This window comes from Gymnodraco acuticeps, unplaced genomic scaffold, assembly GCF_902827175.1.
Source record: "Gymnodraco acuticeps unplaced genomic scaffold, fGymAcu1.1, whole genome shotgun sequence".
Lineage (NCBI taxonomy): Eukaryota > Metazoa > Chordata > Actinopteri > Perciformes > Bathydraconidae > Gymnodraco > Gymnodraco acuticeps.
The window spans coordinates 689,312-710,337 of record NW_022990685.1 but is presented as its reverse complement, the minus strand read 5'-3'; the positions used below and the strand labels follow the sequence as shown (position 1 = coordinate 710,337).

General features: G+C 40.5%; 2 protein-coding genes across 3 annotated transcripts in view; one reads left to right on the top strand and one right to left on the bottom strand.

The window, feature by feature from the left end:
• The first annotated feature begins 529 nt into the window (after nucleotides 1-529).
• Nucleotides 530-19,535, top strand: LOC117555372 (interleukin-6 receptor subunit beta). Of its 2 annotated transcripts, XM_034230254.1 has the most exons (15): nucleotides 530-2,756; nucleotides 3,310-3,414; nucleotides 4,033-4,144; nucleotides 5,470-5,603; nucleotides 6,787-6,917; nucleotides 8,870-9,029; nucleotides 9,704-9,792; nucleotides 12,631-12,853; nucleotides 13,454-13,654; nucleotides 14,798-14,896; nucleotides 14,968-15,108; nucleotides 15,883-16,008; nucleotides 17,748-17,832; nucleotides 18,393-18,474; nucleotides 18,941-19,535. In XM_034230254.1, the coding sequence occupies exons 1-15, from the start codon at nucleotides 2,684-2,686 to the stop codon at nucleotides 19,514-19,516; spliced, it is 2,337 nt and encodes a 778-aa protein (XP_034086145.1). In that variant the 5' UTR covers nucleotides 530-2,683; the 3' UTR covers nucleotides 19,517-19,535. The 2 variants fall into 2 exon arrangements, with proteins under 2 accessions (XP_034086145.1, XP_034086146.1); XM_034230255.1 differs by having other exon boundaries at nucleotides 532-3,414; nucleotides 4,062-4,144.
• The window catches only part of nudt12 (nudix (nucleoside diphosphate linked moiety X)-type motif 12), a 20,883-nt gene continuing 18,547 nt past the window's right edge, over nucleotides 18,691-21,026 (bottom strand). Inside the window, exon 8 of the mRNA XM_034230256.1 lies at nucleotides 18,691-20,623. Within this exon, the coding sequence (XP_034086147.1) occupies nucleotides 20,516-20,623 (108 nt within the window). The 3' untranslated portion in view covers nucleotides 18,691-20,515. The remainder of the gene's footprint in view (nucleotides 20,624-21,026) is intronic.

Genomic DNA, 21,026 nt, shown 5'->3' with positions numbered 1-21,026 from the left:
CTAGGTCAAATCTGATGTTACATCATGTGGCGTTACCATGGCAACGAATCCTTCGCCATAAAACACGATGTCGCTGTAACTCCAATGGACACGGTCCGATCGTCCCCCAATCTTCACTTGTATATCACCGGTCCATGCCTCAACAGCTCTATGTGAAATCTGAGATCTCACCATATGCCGTTTCCATGGCAACGCATCCCTCGCCAAAAAACACGATGTTGTCGTAACTCAATGGAAAATGGTCCAAACGGCACCAGACTTCAGACGATGGCTAATGGTCCGGCCCTCAACAGCTTTATGTCCATCATGGGGTGTCATCATATACCGTTGTCATGGCGACAGATCCCTCGCCATTAAACATGGTGTTGTCGTATCTCAATGGAAAATCGTCCAAACGGCACCAGACTTCAGATGATGGTTAATGGTCCGGCCCTGAACAGCTCTATGTCAATTATGGGGTGTCATCATATGCTGTTTCCATGGAAACGCATCCCTCGCCATAAAACACGATGTTGCCGTAACTCCTATCAAAATGTTCAAAACAGCACCAGGCTTCAGATGATGGTTAATGGTCCGGCCCTCAACAGCTCTATGTCAATTATGGGGTGTCATTATATGCCGTTGCCATGGGAACGGAACCCTCGCCATAATGCATGATGTTGTCGTAACTCCTATCAAAAGGGTCAAAACGGCACCAGACTTCAGCTGACAGTTAATGGTCCGGCCCTCAACACCTCAATATGACAATAGTGAGTTTTCCTCTAAAGCTGTTGCCATGGCAACGCATCCCTCGCCATTAAGCACGATATTGCTATACCTCCAGTGTTAATGGTCAAAAAGTGTTCAAACTTAACGTGTGCTAACGGTACAGCCTTCAAGACATATATGTTTCAGTTTTGAGATTTCGTCAAATGCCGTTGCCATGGTAACACAATGGTCACCATGAAACACGGTTTTCTCATAACTCCATTGAACATGCTCCAAACAGCCCAAAACTTCACAGGTTTGATAACGATGCATCCCTCAACACATCTAGGCGTATTATGAGGTGTCATCAAATGTCGTTGCCATGACCACAGATTACTCGCCATCAAACACAATGTTTGTGATATTGCTGTAACTCCTATGTACGTTGTCCGATCGCCCTGAAACTTCCCACATTTGCCAACGGCCGAGTCCTTGAGACACCTACGTGACACGTTGATGTGCGAACAACAGCCTGCGGAGCATCGAAGACCCGCTCAACGCTGCTTGCAGCTTTAATTTAACATTGATATTGAAGTTCTTGTTTCTGGATACAAGTAAAAAATATTGATTGGTGGACGCAGTTCGGACATTCGGTTACAGTTGCAGCATGTGGCAGATGTTGTGAACACTACTGCCTCAGGAGGTCGGACCATCACCAAAATAACAAAGAAGTGTTCTAAAGAAGTGAAGGACAAAATGCACACACATTAGAAGTGCATTCACATGACACATGATTTGGTCTTTGCTCAACTGTGTGGTTGGTCGCAGAGCCTTGCAGTGAAACAGCTAGTTAGGTTTTGTTTCTACAGTTACCTCCCTTGCTAGCTTGCGCCGCTACATGCAGCTCTCATCTGATTGGTTGTGCGTCAAGGTCAGCGGTAAACAAGGTCAAAAATCGGAATAGATGGAGCTTTGGGTGCAGTGGTCGCAATGATTTTCAACGGTGCGAGACACTGAGTGTAGCACGTCCGCTTAGTCGAGGGTGGAACCGCTATCCCCGTAGAAACACAACGGCAACGTCAGCGCAGAGAGCTTTTATGGTGTATCATGTGATTGCAGCTTTATACAAACACAATAGGGGTGGGGTGACACCATACCGCTTTTAACAAAAAATGTGTTTATAACACAGTGCCTTTATTGAGGTGACAGTGTTGAATGGGGAGACAGAGGGGATGACACGGGCAAATGGTCAAAGGCAGGATACAAATCTGGGTCCTCTGCAGGGGAACCAAGCCCCAGTACATGGGCTGCCTGCTCTACCAACTGAGTTATACGGCGGCCCACAAATGCATGGCATAATAACATTACAACTGGAATTATATATTGCCATTGACTTGGGTTAGGGTTTGACAGTGTCTCCATTCAATAGTTTGTCCACCAGAGAGCAATGCTACTACAAATACTAGTTCTGCTGCTAATACTTCGTCTACAACTACTTACACAGACATGAATAAGAATACATTTTATTTGTACAGCAACCTCCATGCATATTACGAGTGTTTATACATGAATACAATATTTACAGTATGTTTGAATTGGTCTGGTGTTCCGGTGCCGTCCAGGTTTATTAACTTAGAAAAGCAGTGATGATTTAACAGGAAATGTAAATTGTAACACAAACACACACACGCATGCGCACGCACACACACACACACACACACACACACACACACACACACACACACACACACACACACACACTTGATGTAATAATGGGTGTAACTTAAAGACATGGAGCAGTTTCCTGATCAACATTACATCTTCCTGATTCACCGCTCACAGCTTTCATACACCAGAGATTTTTTTTTAAAACAAGTTCTCTGAAGTCATGTAGTCCTTTTACATAGAAAATAACGGGTTTTGAAAGACGATGGACTTATTTTATGTTTACAATGAGCTAATCTTTTGAATATTTGGTAATTTTTTACCAGCTAAGATGGGCATCTGGTCTCACAAACTGTACATTGCTATGTGTACAGTGATGAGCCTCCTCGGTGTGTTTTCTCATGGTGAGTTTGCCACTATTTTGCAGCTTGATTAAAGGAAAAATCGTATTTTTCTGAAATGTGTTGTGGTCGATCTGGATTAGTCTTGGTAATGATATGCACTTTTTGTTAGTGTATGTCATTGTTTCAGTGTTGGAAGTAGTAATCAGATTTACCTAAAGTAATATTTGAAATATAATATATATATATTACAATATATATATTATATAATATTTAATATATTATATATAAGTAATATTTGAGTAAAAATATAAGCAGTATAATGTACTTAGGAAGCAGAAGAAAACATCCTCCCTGTGTAAAATGGGTTGTTTCAGAGGGTTTCATGATTAAGCCCTTAAAATTCAGTTAATAATCCTGGTTTAACTTGTCTACTAAACTGGCCATTTGAACCCTGGGCGATGCATGAGATACATTTGAGTAAAACTGTTTAGTGATTCAAAACATGTTCTACTGGCAGGGAAGTTACATCACGTCTTGGTTTAGTTAAGGTGTCCTTTCCTGAATGTAAGTCTTGCATTCTGTGTGTGTTCTGTGTGTGTTCTGTGTGTGGCAGAGGTGACGGTGAGGGACTCTGAACTGAAGCGCTGTGAGGAGGACCAGCGGGTGTGTGTCACTGACCTCAGACACTGTGGCTCTCCAACACCTTCATCTATACAAAGTGAACAAACACACACACATTCGGCACTCAGTCAACAGTTGTAGAATGTAACGAAGAACATTTACACAAGTGCTAGAATAGTCTTATGAACCTTTACAGTCTACATATTTAATATTTGTATATAATTCAATTATTTTTGCATTTGACTTGCACCATTGTGGTCCTTGCACCATGCTCTTGCTCCATTTGCTCATTTTCAGGTTCATATTTGTATTTTGTGTCTCTACTATGACATGTCTCCATGCTTTAATGTTCATAAAGCTCTTTTTTTCTCATACTGCCTGTGCTGCAGCACCTCTTTTAACCCTTTAGCCGAGTCTGCAATGAACACACTACAGGAAAGGGAAAACCCCCAAAACACAATAGGGCCCCTCTATTTCTATTTTTCTTGCACTATTATTACCTCTGAAGGATATTCTACTGTGGGTTGCATAGTTGGAGTGGACTAGGACCTTCATAGCCAAAACTATGCTGTTACTATTGTGCAAATGACCATAAAACCTTTGAATCTCTAAGTGAAGATGGGGAGGACTAAAGCAATGTAACAATGTCAGTTCAGCTTTGCAGTGCATTTAATGTTCATGTCACCACCATAAGCCCTCTGTTGTTTTCCTACAGAGACACTGAACATGTCCTGTTACTACCAGATATCACACAGATCTATGACATGTGAGTTGAAGCAAGATTCAGACAGCCACATTGAGCCTGACATCTCTCTCCTCTTCAGCAGGTAAACACTGATTAAAGAAGGCGGTTTACTAAAAAATAAAAATGTTGGAAGCTGTACTCCAGTTTCAGGCTCTGTATATGTAGCTACCAATGTTATTGGAAGTATGTTTACTTAAGTGAAAGTTGCAATTCCAAAGTGTATAAATACTCAGTTAGAAGTATTAGTCCCGCATTCAAAATTGTACTTCATTAAAAGTACAAAATTATTAACATCAAAATATACTTAAGGTAAAAAAAGTGCCCATAATGTAATATGGCCAAATTCAGAATTGTTGTATTATGTTATCAATGTATAAATGTGTTCACTATGGTGGCTGACAGGGGGCAGGGGGGGAAGTAACACACAGCAGTTTCAACAACGATTTTTAAAAAAAAACACTAATGTGCCAAAACAAAAGCAAATAAAGAAACCTCTTCACACATGCAGCATTTAGATGCAGCATTTAGAAACACACAGCTGGGACCGGAGCACTTGGTGAGGTTTGGGGATTATAAAGTTGACCAACTATCACTGGAAACCTAAAATGTAATTTTCATTGGCTTATTTTAACAATGTTATCGCATGATTATTTTCCTTTATTGCAGATCTGCTGTTAACTAGCTAGCTAGCAAAGCTAAAGCTAGTCATTTCATTTATAATGTTAAACACCTACTTTGCAAGAGTAACAGTTGGCCAACTTTATAATCCCAGCACGCCAACTGGCATTTTAAGCTTGTTGCAGTTTTTTTTATTTGCAGCATTTTGTTTATGCAGCACTTTAAGTAAACGCTGCACATGTTCCGCTAAGTTGGATACTTTTTTTATTAGTGCTGCACGTGTTGTCAGGTTGGTGAAGATGTTTCATAATGTATGTGTTTTGGCGCATTTCTGTTTTTATATTGATATCGTTTTTGAAAGTGAGCACTTCCATTCTCCTGATTGAAGTGTTTGGGCTGTTGTAGCGGGCTTGCACAGATTGGCCAACGTAGTTCTGTACTTTAGTATTGCAGCAGGTAGACTGGGGTCTATTTCTAACTATTTGATATACTATTGGGTATTTTACCTTATGATAATAATACACATTAATGTTTAAAATTATTTATATTATGTATTAATTACCTAAATCTGCAATGTAGCTAGTGAAATAAATGTGGTGGAGTCAAAAGCAAATGTTCCTACAAAATGCGACTTAGAAGTTTAATGTGAAAACACAAGTGAAGTACCTCAATTAAGTGTAGTATTTGAGTAAATGTTGTTAGAATTAAGTTTAAGATTACAAATGTGTATTAAAAAACAAGGTCTCATCCTCCATGTATTCCCCTTCTCCCTCTCCTTTTCTTCTTCAGCGTACATACAATCATCTCCTGTCAGGGAATATTCACACCAGCAGCGGTCCTCTCCGTAACCGCCAGTATCAAAAACTACATGATGATGAAGGAGATCTGGACCCGACCTCACACTGTGTTTCTTAACGATTCAAGTGAGTGGCAAAGATATGTCATCACTTCTCAACCCAGTAGCAATGAAGGAAGATGAACTCAAATATTTTATTGAAAGAGGCTCCATTACTGTATGCTTGATGTGGCTTTTCTCTTCCCTGTAGTGTTATATAGGTTTGTGTGCATGTACTGTAAATGGTCTGCAAAGGCTAAAATCCCAAAGTTCTCTCCAGAGGGAGTTTCTCTCCCAAACACCTGTAATGCCTTCATTGGACTCCTTTGTTTTCTTCCTGAATAAGTGACATCACTATGTAGCACGCGCTCTTCTATTGGCTAGTGTTCCTACACATAGTATGTGATAGGCTAAGGAGGGGGGACATTTCCGACACATCTCTTAGTGGTTGACCAATCCCAACAGAGCAGGACAGTTTACAAATCAGAGCAGACTTGGCTAACATGGCCTGACTCTCGACAGCAAAAGTACCTTATCTGGGCCCAAAGAGGATGCTCACTTACGTTTAGCTTAAGCCCTGTCAGAGGCTACCCCGTATCAGTCAAATGAATCGCTCCAACACATTGTACATGATAGGCTTAGGGGCAGGACACTTAAGTGGTTGACCAATCACTACAGAGCCGGCCAGCTAACCAATCAGAGCAGACTTGGCTCTGGTTTCAAACAGAGGGTGAAAAGAGGTGCTGCAGCACAGGCAGGATGAGAAAAATAAAGAGCTTTTTGAACATTAAAGCATGGAGACATGTCCCAGTAGAGGCCCAACACACTAATATGAAGCTGAAATTAGCATAAAAAGGCCCCTTTAGGTATAAGTAATACCACAGTGTAGAAATACTCTGTCATAATAAGTCAAGTACTTATTATGCAGATTTGCCATTTCGGAATAATATATTTTGTACTGCTAGATTATAATTAGTGATCCATTCATTTGTTAATTTTCTTATTTCTTATTTTATCCATAATAATAAATAATCATTTATGAGTTTTTGTATACACAAAATGAAACTTACTAGTGTTATCAAATAAATGTAGTGGAATAAGTCAATCAAAATACCACAAAAATGTTACCTAAGTACAGTACTTGAGTAAATGTACTTTTTTTGCTCTCCACCACTACCTAGTTATGACTGTGATACAAGCTAACTTTAATCTTCAACTGCTGTTAAGTCATGTACATATACTTGTTTTGTTTGTTTGTTTCCTCTCCTCAGTCAAACCCTCTCCGCCTGTATTAACTGTTCTTGGCTCCACTGAGGACTCTGTTGTTGTGTCATGGAGAAGCAGCAGTTACGGCAGCTGTAGGCTTCGCTACAGAACGAACGATACGCACATATGGACCCTGGTTAGTTAACACTCTTGTCACTCAATGTATGAGAACATTTAAATAATAATAATAATAGAATAAATGTGTATAGTGCCTTTCAAGGGACCCAAGGCCACTTTACATAGTAAAAAATAATAGGTATGGCATTAAATAAATAGCAGTAGTGGAAGCAGGGGGACTGTGATGGGTTAGGGGCCAACTGAATTTTACTCAGTACATTAAATAAATTGCCGTATCTAAGTACATAGTCGAGATACTTTAACTTGGGTATTTCAAGTCTATGCACCTTCATTCTTTCATCTCAGATACAAATAATATACTTTTATACCACTCTCTTTGTTAGACATCTTTAGCTGCTTTTCAGACTACAGTTCAGTGAAAACCATTTATTTCCAGATGTGTTGATTTTGAATGTTAAGCTGCATTCACATGATACCGGATTTTCTGTTTGCTGACTTTGAGGTTGGGCGCAGAGCCTTATGGTTAAAACAGCCAGTCAGGTTTCGTCTTTATGGTTACATCCTCTGCTAGCTTGCGCCGCTTCATACAGCTGTTATCTGATTGGTAACGCTGATAACATTTTAACTGATCGCAATGCTCCTCGAAAATTCAAGTGGTGCGCAACAATGAGGGTAGCGCTTCCACTTGATCAGGCGGCACCACTCAGTCCATGGTAACACAACGGCAACCCCAGTGCAGAGCCGCTATACTGCGTATCATGTTAATGCAGTTTTAGGGTTAGGGTTAGGTATGTGATAAATTAAAGGATGAGGTGTTGCCCTTTTGTGTTTACAAATTCTCGTACTTGTAATTTTTTGGTTAGCTAGAAAATGCATTGTCACAGATCAGAAAACAGGGTTGTTATTCTGAGAAACTCAGAATAATGAAGTACACCCTTTTAAGAAGGAGCTTGTCCCCAGATGCAGTCAGTCCCCAAAATGTGAGTGTGTTAACAAGCTAGATTCCCTATTAGCAAGAAGTTAGGAACAAATTCAAAAGAAACCTGTTAGTACCTTTGAGATTTTGGCCCACTGTTCTTCTAAACCCCTTCTTTTGTCTCAGTGTTGCCCTTTGGTTTTCCTTCTAAGCATTCCTTGGCTACAGGTGTTATCTACTGCGTTACGACCAAACTGGTTCCAGATCCATTTCTGAGCTAGTACTCTATTGCGAATCAGTTCTACCTGTTTCTACCGCAGCGGGGCCTGCTGCGGGCCCACATGCTAGTTCGTATTTATAACCAGAAAACTGCTGGTCAAGAACCAACAACCGAACACGTCTGGCTTACGTCAGGGGAGGGAATATCCTGATCAACAACAACAAAAACCTGCAAGACGTAGATCCATTGATGCTAGCAAACTTAAACAGCAGTGGCGGGCGGAGGAGAAGCTACCTCCTTGGTAGCTTGGTGGCAATAGAGATACAATTGGGAATCACTTTTAATGATATACCGTCTTAATTGATGCTGGAAAGCTAGGTATTTTGAGCTGTATAAAGCAGGGACGTAAACGGTTACATCATGATGCAAGATGACGCAGCTCCACGCGGTGGCAAAGGAACTGGGAACTATTTTTTTCATGGTAAAAGGGGTAATTGCGTACCCTGACCCTAACAAGCTGAAATCCCCAAAGCCTATGAGCACAGGTACACAAATATTAACAAATTGAAAAAAGAAACCTGGAAGAACCTTTAAGATTTTGGCCCATTACTCCTCTGAACCCCTTTATTTTGTCTCAGTGTTGCCCTTTGGTTTGGACTTTTTGAATTTTTCCTTAGGCTAAAGGTGTTATCGTGTACTCTAACCCTAAAAACCAGATGCGATAATGGGAAACCCCTAAACATTTGAATACAACTGGTAACTCAAAATGTTTGGATACTTTTATTTAGAAAATACCTTCAGAATGCCCTAGATAATCAGCTACCAAATACCACATACAATCAGTTTGTCTTTGCTGTCTGTGTCTTGTTTCCAGGCTCCTGATTCTGTCCCGTCACATCAGGATCAGACATTGAACTACAGGATGAAAGACCTCCTGACCTTTACCTTCTACCAGGCTGGCGTGGCCTGCAGAGAGGAACCCGGCTTCTGGAGCGACTGGAGTTCTGACGTCAGCGCGAGGACGCTGGAACGGGGTAACAGTTTACATTCAAACAGAAATTCAATTATAGTCTGAAACTCAGAAGAAGTGTTTCCATAAAATGATTGAAATAGTGTCTCAGCATAACCTGCTATAGAGTGGTGCTAATGCTCGCTAAAGAGTAAGGACATCGGCACTTTTTTTGTCTCGAAGTGTATGTGTTTTTTAGCATGTTTGTGCTTAGTTGCCTGAAATATAGTCTGTGGTTTACATCAAATTGACACATTTTGATATACGACATAAAATCCTTAAGTAAATACCCCACTCAAGAATGTTTTAAACAGCAGTTGCTAATGAGACTAAATTAGACTGCTTAACGCCATTGTGTCAATACTAGTCTGCCTTAAGCGTAGAGTTGTTAATGTGCAGCCATGCAACCATGATGGTGTTGGGTTTTAGCATAACTCTTTACTCCTGCCAGGGACATTTATTCTTCAAAAATCACAAAGTGGTGTTAATATGTGGAGATTATCCTGCGGAACAAAATGTGTTAAGTATCTTAAATGTTTGTTTGCCCCAGAGCTTTCTGTCTGCAATATTCCAAAGTCCAATGGAACAATCCCATCCCGTCATAACTGCACGACTATATCGTTTATACCAATTACAGAAATATATTTTTTTACAAGAGCAGTCAAATCAGCTTGGAATGTTTTGCTTTCTCTCTGCCAGCGCTGTCCAGGCCTCCAGAGGTGTGTTATAGAGTGGAGGAAACTTTGAAAGACTCTGATGGATCCTATCTGCTTTATCTCATGTGGAAGGTATTTCAGAATTCCTTTTAAGTCATCTATAAAATGGTTTCCCTTTTCAGCCTAAAAAATAAACAAGTAATATAAAAATATGAAAGACAAACAACTGAACTTATTACTGGTTGAATGCAAAGTCGTATTGAATAGCCTGCTTGCATTTGTTTAATAGTAGCTCATTCTGAGGCAACTCGAGCGTCAAATTTGCGTGACGCTTTCTCGCCAAAGACAATCAGAGTAAACAAAACAAAAACTCAAAGCCGCGGCCCAACTCGCGCGAGTAAATCGATGCGATGCAAATCATTGCGCCATGTCCAGTGGGAACGCACCATTACACAGTATAAGACAGGAGGCATGTATAAAAGTGTAAACAAAAAGTAACCTTTATTAAATAAAGCCGATACAAATTGCGGAGACCAGAGAAGGTAAAATAAAACAAAGAAAAACTAAACAAGAACAGACCCGAGAGCAGGGACACAGGCAGGAACTGCGAACCGAGAAGGAACATACAAGAAAAACCATGAGAGACAAGACACAGCTGGAGAGGAGATGAATCACAGGGGCAGCAGGTGAACACACATCAGACAATCACACAGGCGGGAAAACACAAAGAAAGGAAGTAAAAACAGACCGGACACAAGGAGGAAATACATATCAAAGTAAAACAGTATAGGAGTTTACACCTGAGGCCTGTACTACGAAGCAGGATTTGGGGTCAGTGAGGTAACTTCAGGGTTAACTCAAAGTTCATATTCCTACGACGCTGGTTCACTACGTATGAGTGAACAATACGTAGGATGACTCCTTGGTGTTATGTTGAACACCAAACCTGCACCAGAGCAGGTCATGTTTGAGATAAAAGATCAACTCTGTGGCAGCACCGCCTGCTGACCAACACAGTTGTAACTGCTGTATGCAGGAAAGACGGCTGGCAAAAGTCGATGACTGTGTGAACATGTACATTAGTAGAATATCCTTGCCCATCTTTAGAACTATCTGACTATTATAACATTTGCTGTAAGCAAGCGTACTGAAATATCAGCCAGAACATAAGTAACCGGAGCAAAGTGACACACTGTAAATGCACGTCCCCGACATGTCGCACTTATCAATCGGTGGTGGCGAAGTCCATAGGGACTTGGCTTGGCAACTGGAAGGTCACCAGTTCAAGTCCCGGAAAGACCAAGTGCTACCGAGGTGTCCCTGAGCAAGGCACCGTTCCCTACACTGCTCCCCAGGCAGCGTACATAATAATGGCAGCCCACTGCTCCTAACACTAGGATGGGTCAAATGCAGAGAAACCATTTCGTTATTAGTACCTGTATTATGTAATGACAATAAAGTTGAATCTTCTTCTTCTTTATATCATATCATATAATCATTTATCTGTGTCAGCTTCTTGAGCCGTGCAACACACCAGAGTCGTGCACTCACTGTCACAGCATACTATGAGAAGTGTTATTTCAAGCAACAATTAAAGTCAGATCCAGTGGGGCAGTGATATTATGAACCTTTTAGTTTGAAACATCTATTCTTTCTGCTCTTTGCAGCTGCCTGTGGCTTTTATCCTGGATTAAGTGTTGAAGTCATGGATGTTTAAAGTTTAACTTTTCATATTTGTCTCATGTGATAGATTACTCTTCATTCATGATGCGAGGTCAGTACATATCTCCATGTTTGTACTCCATATCAAATGTTGCTAGCCCCGCCCCTTTCACGTGAACGCGCTCTTAGCCGGACAGAGAAACCCTGGGTTCACTTGCCGAGTTGATAACCAGCATCGTAAGACCGCTTAGCGAGATTGTTTTTGTTAGGGTTAGATAAGCCATGTAACTCAAAGATATCTAGGGTCTGTTGAACTGGCTTCGCCGTACCACATTACATGTCACTCGTTAGAAGCTTTTATCCAAAGCGGCTTAATACTAATAATAATAACTTAAATGTATATAGCGCCTTTCATATACCCAAGGATGCTTTTACAAAGAGGGGGGGGGGGGCACTAAACACACTCTAGGAGAGAACACAATGGGACTACAAATAAAACAGACAAGAAGACTACAATGTGTGATGTAGTTTGTGAGGGCAGGGAGATGAGTAACTAAGGTTGGAATGCTATTATAACAGACTAGTTTTCAGGGTTCCCTTGAAGATGTCCAGAGAAGGGGCATCACAGGTTTCAGCAGGGAGGGAGTTCCAGAGGGTTGGGGCAGCAACACTGAAAGCACGGTCCCCGAAAGTGTGGAGGCGTGAATGGGGAATGGAAAGTAGGCCAGAGTCTGAGGATGGAAGAGTACGGGACGAGATGTATGGGCGGAGAAGATCTATGAGGTACTGAGGGGAAAGGGAATGGAGGGACTGATGGTGATGAGGAGGAGTTTATATTATGTGATGCAGGACTTGACCGGGAGCCAGTGGAGGTGACGTAGGGTAGGGTAAGGGTTACATACAGACTTTCAATACTGTGGGCAATCCCCACAGGAGCCATTTTGGGGTGAAGTGTCTTGCTCAGGGACACAACGACATGCTGACTGCAGCGGGACTCAAATGTGCTCTCCCCTGATCCGAGCGCACCAGCCCACTGAGCCACAGCATCCCCTGTGTTTGTCAGTAATGTTAGCAAATGGTGCTAGTTATTGCAAAGAAAAACAGGCAGATTGATTAACTAATTTGAAATGCATGACACAAAAGGTCACTAGTGAAAATAAGAAATGTATAAAGTTTGGTTGACTAACAGAAATATAACCCTAACTTACAATATCTAATATGTTGAAGTGTATACAATATACTGACTTGTCAAATCTCTAAACAAATGTGGCATAAAATGTCTTGTGCTTACGCCCCTTCTCTCTGCAGCATCTCGACCTCCCTGGTACCAGAGTTCGTATCCATGGATACCAGGTGAGCTACAAGCTGGTGAAGAATCAGCAGGCGCAGGACAGATTCACTCAAAATGTCACCGGGTCAATGGCGCTCCTGGTGGTGAAGGAGGGGAACTACAGAGTCACAGTTTCAGCTTTCAACACGGCTGGCTATGGACCTGCTGCTCATCTCAGCACTGACACACAAAGACAAAATGGTGAGCGCCACAAGGGTTATTTCATGTAAATAATTATTTTTTTATATAAGGTTCATGTTGAGGTACACAAAGAAGCAAAGGATTCTGTAATATAAGTGAAATCTGCATAAAGTTGCATACACCATCATAAAGATTGCGGCTTTCCACTTTTGCAATATCCTGTCAGTGAGTGTACATTTTTGAGTTGTCTTGCAGAGAAGGAAGCAACAGAGCAGCATCATGATGTTCAGATACATCTTATTGCAACACAACACTTATCAAATGTTCTCTGTCATCATGAACCTGTCAAGAGATTTTTGTTGTTTGTTTCAAATGTGTTTTAAATTCCTGAACTGTGCAAGGCACGAGACTGGATAAGATGCCAGTAAACTCTTATACGCTTGGTTACAAATTACATTTTTAATATTTAGTTTGCTAAATATTGAGATTATTGATTTACGGACAACCTGTCCAGGAATTACTCCGCTGTTCACAGTGAGCGTGCACAAACTCACTTGTACACCAACGCCTAAATGCATTAATGATGATTTGCAACATATCCTACTACAACAGAATCTTGGTTTTCTCCATCACTTATAATCCTTTGGTGGATTTCTGCAGCTCTCCCGCCAGTCAGCAGCTTGTGGGTTTCCAGTTCTCTCCCGGTTATGAAAGGCCTTCTTGTCCAATGGGAGAACCCCAAGGTCCTGCCCTCCGTCCCGCCAGTCAGTCATCTTGCCATTCACTGGCGTTCCGAGACTCGTCCATCTACTAGCCGTGGGACCACAGTGGGCAACTTCACCACCTCCACTGTCATACAAGGTGTAATCAAATCCTGATCTTCCTCTGTTCCATGTAAATCTATTGTGAGCCTCACTGTTACACTAGGTAACACGTTCCTTTGTTACCATGAACACACACACTGGAATTTATTATTATTCCTGCTGCCACTTACAAGAGCACCAAATGTGGATAATCCACCACTGAAAGTAGTCCCCAAGAAAAGTACCATTTTGTATTTGTTTGATAAAAAAAACTAGTCACAAGCTGTTTTAGGATCACCAACATGCATTAAATGGTCATGGCCATTTCTACTGATCATAATTCCATTGTTGAGGTCTACTAGAATACATTTACATTGTTCAATGTTCCAAACTCACATTGGTTTCTCATACAGCATCTCTGTATAGTATGTGTATTCACTCTCTGTGCTAAACGGCCTGTTGGAGCTCCTGCCCCCCCCCCACCCTATGAGCCCACTGTGCTCTGATTGGTCAGCTCGCCCACTCTATTTTGATGAGTCCACCACCGTTACAGCTGAACATCAGTGTTTATGTTTTTCAATGGCGTTTGTTGGCAACCAGAAAGTGACACCAGTAATGACAAACAGATGAGAATGCTGCGTGGGGTCTGAGTGCCGTGTTTGCGGGACGATGCGGGGCTCGCTGCTCCGCCCTGTGGGGCTCGAGGAGCGGACAGTGAGAGCTGGATTACTGGTGTCGTTTCCTGGTTGCTGTGTGGGGTCTGAGCTCAGGCTGTGTGTGTGTGTGAGCTCCGCGGTGCTGGCTGAGTGTGTGTGTATTGGTCCATTTGGAGTCAATTGGTCCATTTGGACTTAGTGACGTCAACCTGCCCCGGAAGTATAAAAATGGAAAAAGAAAAATCTCCAACGAGGCGTTCTGGGGCAGCATAGAAACATATTTTCTGTGTTAGAGTTTTACTCCCTACAGGGTGTACTTTGAGGGTTTGTGACTTTGCAGACCGTTTACATGCAGAAAAAGCTACATAACAAGGGGACGGGTAATAACCAGAAAAATGAAGAGCTTTTTGAACATTAAAGCATGGAGACATGTCACAGCACTAAACCTGGAAATGTGCATAATAGCTCCCTTTAAGGTTAAGAACACCATGAACAGTTTGTTCCATGTACAGTATATCAACTAACAGTGTGTGGTGTGTTTACAGATGTTAACCCTGAGGACTCCTACCTGATTACTGTGTTCCCCGTCTATAACCAGCAGTGTGGATCTCCTCAGTCGCTGCCTGCCAGTCTGCAGCAGGGAGGTGAACATGGTGGTCATGATTGCATCCACTCTTTGGAACAAAGCAACATAATAATAAATGTGTTTTCTCAGCTCTTGTGGAGGCGGTCCAACTGAAGGTGGTGGGCGTGACCAAGACGACAGTAAAGGTGGAGTGGGTGTGGCAAAGGAAGGCTGGAACAGTCACAGAGAACAGATACAGAGTGATGCTGAGGAGAGACTCAGAGAGACAAAGTAGGTGTTCTTCTAAAACAGGGGTATTCAAAGCTATGATGGTGTCATCATGGAGGCAGCCATGTAATGCATTCTGGTAGCGTCATAATGCGATTCTAGACAATGTGCGTCATTTTGTCCACTAGTAGTTGGCATCAAGTTGAGGTATAGGCTACTTTATGCAAATCAGGGGCATCCAGCGCGACAGCTGCTTCTGGAAACTCCCAAAAAACGTTTTAATTTTAAAAACATGCAATCTGAAATTAAGAAAGATTTCTCCATTGCTTATTTCCCACATTTTTCAGAAAAAAAACGATTCCAGGTATGTTTTCGTTACACAAGAGATCATTTTTCCTAAGGAGTTCAGTTGGTGGTTTACAAGTCCCAGGAGGTGGCAAGAGCCCCTGCGTACAACAGCACCCCCTGAACATGTACAATTACTGTTAGCCCTAGCTGCTAGCATTGTTAGCTGATAGCCACCAGTTGAGAGCTTTGTGGAGGCAAACCTTCTACTGAAACATTGAAATACCTTTTTATTAGGAAATCCCATTTTGGTAATTTGCTCAAAACACACATTTTCGAATATAAAACGTAATGATATTATAAGGCGCTCAAAGTAGAAGAAGGTGAATTCAGACAAAGCAATATATTTCCTCACTGCTGTTTGGAAGCTAAAAGTGAATCCGTTGGTTCATTATTTTAAAACCTCAACTGTGAATGTTTCTCAAGTCACATTTCCAAGTTGCTTGACGACCCATCAGTAGATAAGAGCATGCATTGCTTTCTCCTTTTCAGCTCTGTCTCTGTGGCCGGACCAATGGCAGCTCACCTTCATCAACCTGAAACCCAACACTGAGTATTCTCTTCTCCTATTGGTTGATAATGCAACTAGAAACATCATCCCTGTGAAAACAAACGTTGGTGAGTGTAACTTGTTTTCTAAAAGCAGAATGCCATTTATAAGTCCCAGTGTATTTGAACTGTTGGATATTAAGAAGAAATCTCCTTTCCTAACACATGAATAAGGATAAGATATGATTTGTTGTTTAGAGGAGGATGTTAAGTCTGACCTTTTTTGCTATATGTGGTAGATTTTCTTTCCATCATGATCAAAGGGCTGATATAATATACCATTATTAGGATATAAGACATCATCTTAGATTTTGGATATCATAATATGGCATTATGGTCGTCTTTTCCTGGTTTTAAAGCCTGCATTAAGTTACATTGAATGTGAATATGCCAAACTGTTCTATATTTTCAACTTCAATCAGTCATTATATTATGATTAATTTCCCCAAATCTCATTGGGTAAAAAAATATTTTATATTTTATAAAGCACCAATAGTCAACCCTGCAATTCATTTGATAAAAAAAGATCAGTTACGATACCAGAACAAAATGTTCTCCCTAGTAGCAGTCCTACAAGCTTACAGACAATACTTAAACTGATATCTAAAATGCAACACTTAACATTTATTTCACATTCTAGCACCTAAATTAAAATGGACGAATGTATTCTAAGGGCCAAGAAATAATTTCAATAATTTAATTGAGTAAGTAAGATATCATCTAGCACTCAAATAATAAAATCACTTTGTTGTGTGCATTGCTATAATACTTTTCGACTTAAAGAATTGGCAAGGCCTGGAAAATAATTTCTGAACACTGAATGTCTACAGTGGCCGACAGGTGCTAACGCGCTACAACGTCGCAAAACACTTCCCTTAGGAGAAATGCGCTGCAGTTTCAAACAAACGATGCAAATATAAAAACACACATGGGCCAAAACACATGCGAATAAAGAAACCTCTTCACCAACTTGACGACACATGCGCAGCATTTAGAAAACATTCACCAACTTGAGGAAAGTGCGTAAAGTTTACTAAAAGCGCTGCATAAACAATGCACTGCAAATGAAAAATTCTGCAAGAACGTCAAAACTCAACGGCGGGACACGCAGAAGGGATGCACGCAGCTCAGCGCACTGGTTGACGTTCAGGGATTAGAAACTTGTCCGTTGTATTTTGAGCATCTGGCAGCGTTTAGTTTTTGCAGGGCTTTAAGTAAACCTTATTCAGACAAGACATCCAGGATGAAATATATTAATAAAATGACACAATTTAATTAATATGTGCTACGGTCCAAGCGTTTCTTGTTTACTGTGGTATCAGTGTGATGTCATTAGAGGAATACAAACATTTACACATAAGCCCTTTCTCATTTCTCAAATGTTTGCCTCCTTGACACCTCGAAATAGATTTCAGCGCGCCATCTTGAAGGACATCTGATTTCTCTAAATGAACATCGAGGATCGAGCATTGATGAGGCTCTCTGGATCACTCAATTATATATATTTATATATATATGGCCTAAATTACACTCTTTATTTGTAGGCTTCAGTAGATATATACAAATAAAGAGTAGATATTTTTCATAAAACCATAGTGCTTCACATAATAAAATATACAACGGCTGTAGAATAATATTATATGCTTTAGGAGCTCTCTCCTAGGGTCCCCTCCTCGACTCCTCCGCTCGCATCCCTTGTGGGCGGGACTAAGACATGAGGCTAGCAGTCGAGGAGGGGAAGATTGAGAAATTAGAAAGGGCTATAGTAATCCTTTGATTCTGACCTTACCATGAATGTTTCATTTCAGATGAGGTGCCAGCGGTGGCTACAGCAACACCTCTGCTGCTGCTGGCTCTTACTGTATTCATCATTTCAATCCTGTCCAGGACTGTGTAAGTCAACACACACACACGGTCACATCTGAGGGTTCCAATAAATAAAATGTGAATACTTACACATTCACTGGTTTGTGGCTGGTGATTGGTTGGATGCATTACTTTTACATCATTCTGTGCGCTTCATCGGCATCTTTATCATTTGGTCTGTCAATCAGTAATGGAAACATTGGTAAAAATGCTGATACAACATATCATATTATAATAATAGTGTTTACTATGATGACGTGTTTGGATTATTATTATATTCTGCTTTATAAATGTGTACGCTGCATTACACTGCTGTAGATGTTTAATGTGCTTTTATATTCTGTTGGGTATAAGCTACCGCAATGCATCATATACTTTAACATCATCACATGTTGGGAGCTTTGCCACTATCTTGTGAGAACCATATATCTCAGGAAAGTCAGCTTTTCATAAACTCAGAAATGACGGCAGTTTCAGCTTTGTTACATTGCATTTTCCCACTGATCATAAAGGGTTTTTAAAGTAGTTTATTACATTTCAAAACTAGGATTATATTTCTCTTCCTCTTTAACCCCTTTACTCTGCAGGTACAAGTGGTATTTCTTTCCGCCCATCCCCAGCCCTCGGGGCAGTACGACAGGCCAGTGGCTGATGGACCCTAATCACCATGTGAGTTATTAAAACTGCTGTGTTCATGTCTTTTTGATTCAGATCCAAACACGAAAAGGTTACAGAAACAATCCTGTCGTCTATGTTTCTCATATTCAGTTTAAAAGTTGTAAAGATATGTTAATTTCCCCCCAATGTTTTTCTGAACATAGAAATAAGACAGATTAATGCAAATGTTTAACATTTGTTTCGAACATTTTTCATTTTTGCGAAGTGTTATTCTTGTAATTTGTTTATTGTAAAAGTTGATTTTATGTTTTTTGAAATTGACAGACATTATTAAGCTCTTGATTTTCGTTACATTTACAACTCTTCACTGACAATTTATGATGTCCTATTGAAATATTTAACATTATTTAATCATTCGAGAAATCAGATAAAAAAACTGAAACACAAGACTTTTTTTTTGGAAAAACTATAATATATCTTTCCTGATTAAAATCCAATCAATTATTCCACTCAACAGAAAACTGCAGAGAGAAACATCCTTCATATTGAGGACTTCCAGGTGATGGATGTACTTGGTGAGAATGGTCTCATCATGATTGGACCAAACTTCAAGTCCTCCTATGAAGAGGACCTAAATGAAAACAACTCTCCGCTGTCAATCAGCCAACTCAGCACTAAACCGTCAGCCCTGGAAGTGGACACAGACTATATACCTGTTGCTCCAGTGACAACAGAACACCCACTCATTCCTCTCCAGTTCTATGAAGCTGACTATGGATTGAACTATCGAAAATGTGACAGAGTTTTCACATCTGAGGAGAGACGAGAGGCCGATGCTGCTCAACTGAGTCAAAAAAATGAAGCCAACGTCTGCTTTCCAGAGGTAGAGCACCGACCAGACGACTTTTCTGAGAGAGCCCATCAGGCAGAAGCCGCTCTAAAATTTAATTTTCCAGAATTAATGGCAAACAGCTGTGTTAATCAGATAACATGCGAGGCAGATTACAAGTCTTCCTTTCTGGGGAAAACAGATGTGTGGCCTGATTATACAGAAAACTGTTGCTTAACTTCAAAAACTGCAAATGAAGACTGAATAAACAACATCAGTGCTGCATGCTGAGTCAAAGGCAAAGAGGACTAGTAGAGATGAAGGTTAAACACATGCTGGTGCCTCCTAGTGGCTGTCATTTCCATTACACAGCAAAAACAAAAGCTGACCTTGAAAGTTGATTCGGCAGTACAATCCTAATTTTAAACTACAGAGCAAAGCACAATGGTCCTGTGCGATCAGGACAAGGGTTTGAGTACATTTGAGGCTCTAGCATGTTAGCTATCTGGGCTTTTAAAACAAATTGTATAAGTAGTTGAGACTTCTAGAATTCTCAGCCTTTTTTCTAAAAAAAGTAGCTAGCACTGTCTCAAAAGTAGGGCTGCTCGATTATGGCAAAAATCATAATCACGATTATTTGGGTCAATAAATGATATCACGATTATTAAAAACAAAAAATATTGGAGAAAAAAAATGTGAGCAGTATGTTTTTAACAGTGGATTACCCTGAACTTTAAGTATAATTCAACTGAAAAACCAATACAAAATCAATTGGCAACGTTTGTATGCAATTACACATTTTTACAGATTGCTCAATTAACCCGAATAGTTTTATATCCCAGTATCGCTGTTTTTGTCTAATTATAGATTAAAATGTTTTGCAAAAGTGTCCTTAACTTTGTACAGTTGCGTTACATTCAAACCATCATCACATCCCGAGTCTAAGCTCAAAGCTGAGAATCGGAAATGTAAAGGTTTATTGTTGATCATCTTTTCCATCTTGAAAAGTTCTGTCTTCGCCTTTATCTGCAAGTGATGTACAGACTACAGTTCTCCACATAGGAGCGGTGCGTTTCAATGATTTGGACTTAACGGTGAAAACAAACCACATTAACATACTGTGTCCTGTACAGCCCTCAGAATCGGGCTGTTACCTCAGCGGTAGTGTTCCTGGTTTGTTGTAATAGAGTAGCAACAGTTCTGACAGCTGCTGGTTCATAGATCCACCTTATGGTCTGGAGGTTTAGTGCTACAGGATGGAGGTCAGAGGTTAGAGGTCATGCCGATCCAGTGTCGGACCAGCTGGTGGGCGATGGTCTGCCTGGGAGGAACAGTGAAGGCTGGACGGGTTCCTCTGAAAGAGTCAATCACCTAAGCCAGGAACAAATGGATTTATAGTCAAACAGCAGTATTTTCAAAAAGAAAATATGTTCTATTCTTTTGCTCAGAAAACAGCAATATTGTTAACTGTAAACCTCTCCTCAGACTCCCCATCATCACTTCTACTCTGCTTTCACACATAAATACTCAACTTCCACCACATTATTCTGCATGACAGTCCAAGAAGAAAAATATGTTTTTTCATATTTTCCAAGCAGTGTTGACGATTCAGAAGAAGATTCATTTTGTATCTATAAACATTTTATTCACGTTATTCTTTTGTAACTGTGATGTGTGTATTAAATATTCTAAATGATTATACAATATTAATATTATCTTTATTTGTATTATGTCCTGTAAATGTAATAAAAATCCATTTCAATTTAAAAGTTCT

Coding starts and splice junctions, on each gene's coding strand:
- LOC117555372 (XM_034230254.1), top strand. CDS start 2,684: ATGGGCATCTGGTCTCACAAACTGTACATTGCTATGTGTACAGTGATG. Junction 12,854..13,453: donor TGACACACAAAGACAAAATG/GTGAGCGCCACA, acceptor GGATTTCTGCAG/CTCTCCCGCCAGTCAGCAGC. Junction 13,655..14,797: donor CACCTCCACTGTCATACAAG/GTGTAATCAAAT, acceptor GTGTGTTTACAG/ATGTTAACCCTGAGGACTCC.